This window comes from Olea europaea, chromosome 6 (genome assembly GCF_002742605.1).
Source record: "Olea europaea var. sylvestris chromosome 6, O_europaea_v1, whole genome shotgun sequence".
Lineage (NCBI taxonomy): Eukaryota > Viridiplantae > Streptophyta > Magnoliopsida > Lamiales > Oleaceae > Olea > Olea europaea.
Genome location: NC_036242.1, coordinates 19,277,583 through 19,286,717, shown reverse-complemented (window position 1 = coordinate 19,286,717; position 9,135 = coordinate 19,277,583). Strand labels below are relative to the sequence as shown.

The window sequence follows — 9,135 nt, the reverse complement described above, 5'->3', positions numbered from 1 at the left end:
AATGGTGTGTTCGATGGGTATAATTTTTCATGGAATTGGTTTTTCCATACTGTCCCTCACGGCCCCCACGTGACCCCTTTTCTATGTTTTCAAGGAATTGATTTTCCTTTGGTTTTTGTGAAAATTGGTTTTCGAACTTTTTTTTCCCTGTCAATTGGAATAAGTTCTATCCATAATTATAATAAATTATATCCCTTTAATTGACAATTTTCATGAAAAACAAAGCCAAACAAATATCAAAATATAGAAAATTTCAACATTTTCAGGTGAAAAATTATACCATCAAACACATTTAATTGACAATTCCCAATAACAACGAGTTTTACAAAATTCAATACCCTGTAATTCGTTTTCTTTCCACCCAAATTCCATTCTTGCAATCAAACGAGCTCTTAAAAGATTTATGAATAACTACCTCTTTTCAACATGATCGAGCTTAATCATTTTCAATCAATTAATTTGTACCATATTTTTCAATCCTATCCGCGAAGAAACACATGGAGGATATAATTCCGAAGGTTTAATCATTAGATGCTACGAACACAAATATGAATGAATACATATAAAATCAACCTAAATTGCTTCTATTCTGGCCAATATAACTCCAGCAGTAACGTAATTAATTTAGATTGTCTAAAATTATTACAAGAAGCAAGCTAACTACAACAGATTACAACACAAAGAAAACCAGATTGGAGAATGAACATTTTTAATGTTAATTAAGACACTAATTATCACTCACTTTGAGATCAAGAAACTGGGACTGTAGAAATAATAGGCACGCCGCCCAAGATTAAATCCAAATGGCACGATAAAGCACTGGTCAAACAAGCAGTCTTGCAAACCTCAAACGATAGACCTCATTCACAATTGATCTTCATTCAGTGTGTAAAAGGGGATATTGGTAGACATGAAGCAGGTTTAAATTCATATTTGGTATATCTCATGTCGTAAAGATGCTCCAGTGATGATCGGAGGGCAACGTATCCTTTATCTTTTCGAGCATCTTCAATATCTCCAAGAAAGGAGGTCTCAGATTCATATCTGCTGCCCAGCACCTCTCAATTAACCTACATGTCCAATTCAGTAGATTATCAGAATGTCAAATATTCAAATGACCACGGTGTCTGCTAAAAACATTTTTGCAGTAAAGTTGGCGGTTGCACCAATGTGTTAAAAAAAGTATATGAATTAATTTATTTTAAGGTCCAATTTACAGCTGTAACACTGGCCATAGTTACACATGCACACACTATAAGATATTATAGACCACACTTACTCTCTCAAATCTGGTATAAAACCTTTTGCCCTAAAATTTGGCCTATGTCCCTCTGCCACATATCTAGCGGCTTCATATGGTTTGTAATGTGACAGTGGCGGTTCACCTTCAAGCATCTGCATTAGTTCACAGGTCTCTGGATTATATTCCAATCAGTTATGGTTCCATTCTATTCTAATTTAGGACAAACAACAAAATTACCTCATATAAGATCATTGCAAAAGAGAAAACATCGACCTTCTTGTCATATTTCCGGTGCTTGAAGACTTCAGGAGCCATATACCGGTCTTATAGTTGCAAAAAATACAGAATTAACTACCGTTGTAAAATTATCAGCTTTATTAACAATTCACAAAATAGTTACTTACAGCTACCAGTTTCACCAGTCATTTTGTACACATCGTGAGAATTTTGCACCCTAATAAGCTTGCTTGATCTAAAGTCTCCAACTTTCAAACGTTTTGCACTAGAGTTGACAAGAAGAACATTCCTGAAAAAGTACCAGAGTCAGTTTGGCAGTTACTGGGGAAAGAAAGATTTTCCCAGGAGTTCCCAATAGAATGAGAATGATGTGCAAGCATTTTAAACATGGGTTTGGGTTGAGAGACATGATTATAGATATGTAAATAGTTCTTCGACAACATATGTTCATGTCCTCCAAATTGTATTCAGAAGACCAGCTAACCTTGGTTTTAGATCTCTGTGTATTATAACATTTGGCTCGCTGTGAAGATAAGCCATGCCTCTGCCAAAACAAGATTTATGAAATTTAGCATACTAAGTTCTAAATTACAGCATAAATTAATTTGTTTAAATATTAGACAATCATCCCATATTCTTAAAGTAGGCTTTCCGGTCATGACACCAATATAATTCAAGATCAAGAAATAAGAAATATCACCCAAAGCACACATCATATTAAATTTAATCAAATTAAAAGAAAACTTATTCATAAAAGACATACCCCCCCCCCCTCCCCCACACACATTTTTACTTGCCAAGATGTGTAATGTCAGATTTTCATCCTGAATGTTGATTATTGGCCGCTAATCCAAATTATTTTATACCACACCTTAGAAGCATGCATGCCAATCCATTGCACCAAAGAAAAATTCAATCTCAATAAGCAAATGTGATAGGCTTCTCTCTAATAAAAATGCAAAACTAAACCATGTGCTTCGGGCAACAGACAATTTCATCAGTAATTTGCCTATGATTGAGATGCTCCTGACGGACAACTGACATGATAAAAGGGTTTGGAAGTTTTTAGTAAACCGAAACAAAGACAATAAATTTGATTCCAATTTTACCTGGCAATATCTAATGCAAAACTGACAGCTGTTGATGGATTGAGTGCCCCCTTTTCCTTTAGGTATTGATGTAGATCCCCCTATAAAAGAATATGAATTTTCACTTAGGATAGGACTCTCCATTGTCGGAATTAAAAAGAAATTCTGCTTCAACATGGGAAACAAATTCACTTACACCCCTCAAATACTCGGTAATTAGCATTAAGGGCTTCCTTAGAGTGACCGCACCAAGAAATTGGACTATATTTGGATGGCGAAGTTTAACTAGCAAATTCACCTCATGTCTGAAGTCCTGGCTGCATCAAAAAGGAAAATGATTTGAATATAGCTATGATTGGTTAGTAGAGTAGAACTCAAAGAAATTTACATTATGTAAGTCACGACTACTAATCAAGCTAACGAAGATAAATTCTCTCTTTTGAACCAGGAATAAAAAATAAATAAAACTGCCACTCCCAAAAAAATTAAAAGCATGACCATACATTCTATTCGAATCAACACAATCTATTAGTAATAATAAGAAATAGGAAACGTAACATCGTAACCATGCCATAACAAACTTAACCCAGTTATGAAACATACATCACCAATCTATCATCTGAGAGGTTTGGAAGAATTCGTTTGACAGCTACAGGTGTTCCCCTCCAACTAGCTTTTATTATCTCCCCAAAAGAGCCCTACCAATATCAGCCGTATTCAGGAACTTATGCATAAAGATATAAATAATACTCACAAATCAACTTACCAAAGCCAAATAACAAACAATAATGAAAAAAAAAATATTTGATATGTAAACAAAAAAGAGCATTCCATAAAAATAAGTAACATTTCCAACACATAGTTATATAGAAAAATGACGGCACGTCATGCTCCCCACCTGCCACCCCAACCAAAATAAATAAAAGAAAACCAACAAATCTTTTGAGGAAATGACACTAATATGGAAGAAAGATGGTATTGTGCCAATAAAGAGAGCAATCACAAAACACTGACATTATACAAGAAGCAAAACATAAAAGAGCCCAGGGATAATGAAAAAAAAAATATTTGATATGTAAACAAAAAAGAGCATTCCATAAAAATAAGTAACATTTCCAACACATAGTTATATAGAAAAATGACGGCACTGTGCCTTAAATTTATCATTTGGGAGGTCATGCTCCCCACCTGCCACCCCAACCAAAATAAATAAAAGAAAACCAACAAATCTTTTGAGGAAATGACACTAATATAGAAGAAAGATGGTATTGTGCCAATAAAGAGAGCAATCACAAAACACTGACATTATACAAGAAGCAAAACATAAAAGAGCCCAGGAATGCAATTCTTGAGTACATTCCACTAATTATTAAATATACAAACAAATTTATTTCTGACTAAAATCCTCAAATCCAACTAAATAACCTACTTCTCAACAGTAAATGTAACTTCTTCAAATATAGGTTCTACTTCGTTCTGAATTGATGCAGACCACTACATTGGTGAAAATAATAAGATGATTCTAACTTAAAATATAGACAGAAAATATCGATATTTTGTGTCATTAACAAACAGTATCAAATTAGTTATTATCTACTGCACCGAACTGAACATTGACTAGTGGACAAGGAAAAGAGTTAAATCAGTATTTTTGTAATACAGACCTTCCCTATGGTTGCTGCGCTTGAGAAGTCCAGTTCACTGGGATCAATCTCCCAGTCACACTTATTTGGAAGAGGGGGTGGAACAGGCCTTGGTTCAAAATGGCTTCCATTCATCCCCTTCAATACACGCAACAAAACTAAATTAATAGAAAAGGGGAAAAAAACGAAATTATGCATGATATTGTATATATTAAGAGAACAGATGATGAACATAACTTAAAATTCAACTGAGCGTGCATGTCATGAATCTCACGACCACATTCATACAGGCTTGAGTAGCTCAGGGTTGGCTTGTGAAGTGCTTGTTCAAGCTCAGGTTGGAAAAAAGAAATTAAGCTTGAACTAGTTTCTAGGATTCTATAGCTTCTCAGCATTACAGCTAGTAAATATAAAGCAAATCAAATAAATTGCTTGAACTTCGACAAATCAAGAATCCATTCAAGCTCATGAATAGTAATCAAGTCAAGGCTTAACATTTTTTAAACTTGTTATATTACCACTTGAGGAACCTAACAATCAGCAGGGCTCATTTCACATTGATTCTTCCAAAGCATAACATCATTTCAATTTTTGTTGTATACCTTTTATAAAAAGAAAAATAATGATGAGTCTGCTATACCGGATACCTAATTACACCCATTATGACTTCCCAAGTACAGGCACGATTACGTATGTGCTGTCCAACAGAACAGAATTAGAAGTAACCTCATGAATTTCAACACTTGGCCCCAAAAGAGAAAAGAAATGAGAAAGATGACAACACATACCAAAGAAACAATTAACCATTAAGAAGTCAGACCTTGAGACGTCAAGAAGAGTCCCTTCCCTAATTTTAGGTTCATAAGGTACATAAAAGAACTCCATGAACTTTAGCACCTGAACTAAAGTGAACAAGCATCAAATGCAGTGATGACTGAAGAGAATTGATGAACAATCTCGAAAAACTAGCAAGGCTATAGCTTGGAAAGCAAGAGACTCTGGAAGTCCAATGAAAGGAATATTTAAATGTTTGCATAGACTCACTAACCCCATTAATCCTGACCTATTTGTTCATAGTAGCAGATGTTTTCACAGCATCAAGCCAATCATTTCTCATAATCTAATTCTCAAATTAGACATCTCAATCAAACAAACAAGTAAAATTTTTATTTAGTTATAGAACTAAGTCTCATCTCAATCAAACAAACAAGTAAAAGTTGTATTTAGACAGAGAACTAAGTCATGATTCCAAACTTCCGAAGAATGCAGAGAATGTAACTAAATCAAAATAAAAATGCCTCACCCCCACCCCCCTGACTGAGAAAGAAGTGAAGAAATTTTAAAGAAGAGTAACAAATAGAACCACTGACATTACAAAAAATACAACCACCTAAAGAGTCTTATTTACCAAAAGAAGAATGCAAGAAAAAGAAAGAGACTTACATAAGATAGCCCACCACATGACTTTAATAACTCAATCATTCCATGTCTTTTTGCTCCTTCAGCATCAGCTAGAGGCTGTCATTACCAATACAAAGGCCAGAAAAAAAAAGGGCAATGAGTAAAGACTAGGAGACTTCATCACAAATTAAGGTTCACAACATAGAAAGAGAAAAAAAATATAAGGAGAAGATAGTGCATGATCTCTTAGGTTGTATATGGGGTGGAGGGTGGAGCACTGCAAGGGCACTTGGATTTATCTCCACCAAGGAACTCTCTATTCACAGCACATGCGCATAGAATAGAAGACTGATAATGCAAAACTTGAGATCACAGTATTGGCAATTTACAAGTCCAAAGGTAAGCTTACCAAACAGAAGGTAATACTCTAGTTTAAATATCTTCCAAAAAAAATTTTATCCTAATATTTATTGAAACTGTTATATGTATAATAATGATTATATAACATTTGACTATTAGAAAGTAATCTCTTACTATGCCCACTTTCCCAAGTTGATGAAAATACACATTCTCGTAGTAGTGAAATGTATATAGAAGCTATGTGAATATCTGGGGATAGTTTTCAAGTCAATTAAATCCATCTAAAATTACTGTAAGAAAAAATAGCAACTCGTCTCAAAGCTAACATATAAATGGAGGGTATCTTTTAATTCCAAAACTTTCTATTTATATTAATATCATTATCATATCTGCACAAGTTGATATCAAGAAATCTTCCAAATTGTCGTTTTTTCAGGGTCCTAAGCACTTTTTTTGGTATTTTCTTTTTTTAAAAAATAAATAAATAGCATTTCAATTTGATTTATTTATTTTTATTACTATTATTTTAGTTCTAATTCATCACCGAAGCAAATGACGAATGAAGAAGCAGAACCAACAGCAATAAGGTCCAGACTGAACTTTGATATTGGTGCCGTTATGGGTATAATGATGGATGTCCGAGACCAAGTCACTATTATTTCTTTTTCAGCTTTTCTATTGAACTTATAAATTTAAACCCGACTTTTTACCTATTAATGTACCTATCTGATTTGGGCTCAAAAACAAAAAGCTGGGACATTGAGCTGTGTGACCTGGGGCAATGTAATTGGAAATCCAGTTTCCATACTATTGTTAATATAAGAGAGGACCAAAGAACGCCATTTTCAATCATTGGTTCATGGCCCATAATGGGAACCACTATGTATTCAGTTTTGACTATGTCATCTGATTTTTGGTTTTGAGGCTCTAAGGTCAATTCTTAATTGAGGTAAATACATCGTCGCTTAGATCAATATTGTATTTTTTTATTGTTCTGTGATCCAGGACTAGCACTTTAGACTACCATAGCCATATAAGGACGAGGTTCAAGCTAGGTAAGGCTTATAGTAGATTAGGCCTATGATGCTCGGACTCGGGTATGGGTACGTATCTAGGTGTCGGATATTTTATTTTCTAAAATGTAGGATACGGGGACATGATTAAAAAGAGTCCAATTTTTGGACATGGGTACGTGGATACGTCTTTCAAACTTCAATTTTTTCACTAATTCAAGATATCATTTTGAATAAATCAAAATCAATTATTCACAAAGAAGGAAATGAGTACTGAATAAGGAATTGAGACGAAGAAAATAGAATTTTGGGGTTTAATTTTCAATTATGGACATTATTAAATGTTATATAAAATAGCAAATAATGGACTTGATTATAATTTGGATTTAGTGAAGAACTAAGTAGAAACGGGAAAGAAAAAAAAGAAAGAAGAAGCATTAGAAACAACGAAGTGTCCGATTGAAACTTGGAAGATCCGACACATATCTCATACCCATACCCATGTCGTGTTGGACACAGGTACTCCAACTATTTCGAAGAGTCCGAGCATCGGAGGATTAGGCACTATATGATTAATGCTCAACCGTTAAATTATGTCCTCTTTCATCAACCATAATTCATAAATTAATCTACTCATAATTTTGGGCATCCTACAAAAAAACTACAAATAAAGATTTTGAGACCTCATCTAAGTTACCTCCTACCAAATGGGAATGACAGTCCTTGTATAGCATGCACATATTTATTATTGTGTGCCCGTGGCAAATCACACAGGCAGCCCAGAGATGATGATTAGCTTTCATAGGCCATACACTACTGGATATTTAAAGACAGTATCCACATGACATTATATAAACTCCAATTTTCTTTATATCTCTTAATACTTCAAGAACTTTTTAATAGCTCGGGCTCATGCAGAAAAAAATCCAACGATCATTTTCAATCATCTCCTAGTTCTGTTAACAAATGTTAACGAATGTGAAAAATTATAGGAAACCATACCATCCCGCATAATTCACCAAATGGGGATACATACGCAAGAGATGGAGACAGACAAATATCAATGTAATCAATTCGCGTGAATTGCTCAAAATTACCTATAGGATAATAAGCGACAATTCCCAAAAATAAATAAATAAATAAATCAGAACCGCATTTCAGATGGAAAAATGTACAAATTAAGTACGCGAACAACACACACAAGTACAACAAACTAAGAATAGCAGAACTCCAGGGTAACCAAAAAAAGGGTGAATCTGAATGAGAAGGAGTGCTAAATACTTTATAGTTGCAATCCAACCTATCAAATTTTCAAACAATTTAATTTAATCATCACTTATATAGCCACAAATCGACAATTATACACATGTAAGTATATAATATAATATATATGATGAAGAAATTACGGTGTTTTTCCAGCGATCTTGTGCGTTCACATCAGCGTCATACTCAATGAGGCAGTTGGCGACGTCGACCCAGCCGTGGAGTGCCGCCACATGAAGCGGAGTGCGGCTGTCATAGTCTCTGGCTTGTACCAGAGATCGATCCTCCTCAAGGAGCTTTCTCACCGCCGCGGCATCATTCTGGTGCGCGTGCCACAGGATTAGAGAAGTTCGGCTCACCCGCGCCTTCTCCTTCTTCTTCCCCTTATCCGCGGAGGATGGCGGATGCCCTTCCCCTCCGGCACCGCTCGCCGCCGATTTCCCTGAGCTCCCCTCGCTGCCGCTCATTGAATGGATTAATCGGATCCGAATTTCTAAATGCCTCTCTGGCCGTTTGCTTTGACACGCGCGCGTGTTTTAATTAGCAACTGAAAAACTGTGAATATATTTAGGTGTAAAAAATGGAAAAGCCAAAAATAAAATAATTAAACAACTGTTCAACTATATATACACAAAGCTTAGGATTTATAGCATGTGTTCTAGTGTTTATAAACTCCGTCCAATTTATATGAATTGATTTTATTTTTGACACGGATTAAAAAAATTTATTTAATATTATTTAAAAAGTAATTTTTGTTAAAAAATTTTCTAATTTATCCTTATTTATATTTGTACAATTTCAAAATTAAATGAAGAAAATTGATTATAGATACGTAAATTAAATAAGAATATATTAGAAAACGAACAAAAATAAAATATTCTCAATAA

General features: G+C 34.5%; 1 protein-coding gene across 1 annotated transcript; it reads right to left on the bottom strand.

Annotated features, from left to right (window-relative positions):
- Nucleotides 1-507: 507 nt before the first annotated feature.
- On the bottom strand, nucleotides 508-8,825 carry LOC111396092 (integrin-linked protein kinase 1-like). Its single transcript, XM_023022384.1, has 11 exons — nucleotides 8,392-8,825; nucleotides 5,655-5,729; nucleotides 4,233-4,349; nucleotides 3,172-3,266; nucleotides 2,765-2,885; nucleotides 2,590-2,669; nucleotides 1,965-2,024; nucleotides 1,648-1,769; nucleotides 1,481-1,566; nucleotides 1,280-1,395; nucleotides 508-1,070 (listed from the first exon to the last, which is right to left on the bottom strand). The coding sequence occupies exons 1-11, from the start codon at nucleotides 8,713-8,715 to the stop codon at nucleotides 944-946; spliced, it is 1,323 nt and encodes a 440-aa protein (XP_022878152.1). The 5' UTR covers nucleotides 8,716-8,825; the 3' UTR covers nucleotides 508-943.
- Between the last annotated feature and the right edge of the window lie 310 nt (nucleotides 8,826-9,135).

What these genes read in the sequence shown, in the direction of transcription:
- LOC111396092 (XM_023022384.1), bottom strand. Translation starts at nt 8,715, where the DNA reads ATGAGCGGCAGCGAGGGGAGCTCAGGGAAATCGGCGGCGAGCGGTGCC. An exon ending in TTACCGAGTATTTGAGGGGT is followed by an intron (nt 2,670 to 2,764) that starts GTAAGTGAATTT and finishes ATTCTTTTATAG; the next exon opens with GGGGATCTACATCAATACCT. An exon ending in TTGCAATGATCTTATATGAG is followed by an intron (nt 1,396 to 1,480) that starts GTAATTTTGTTG and finishes GAACTAATGCAG; the next exon opens with ATGCTTGAAGGTGAACCGCC.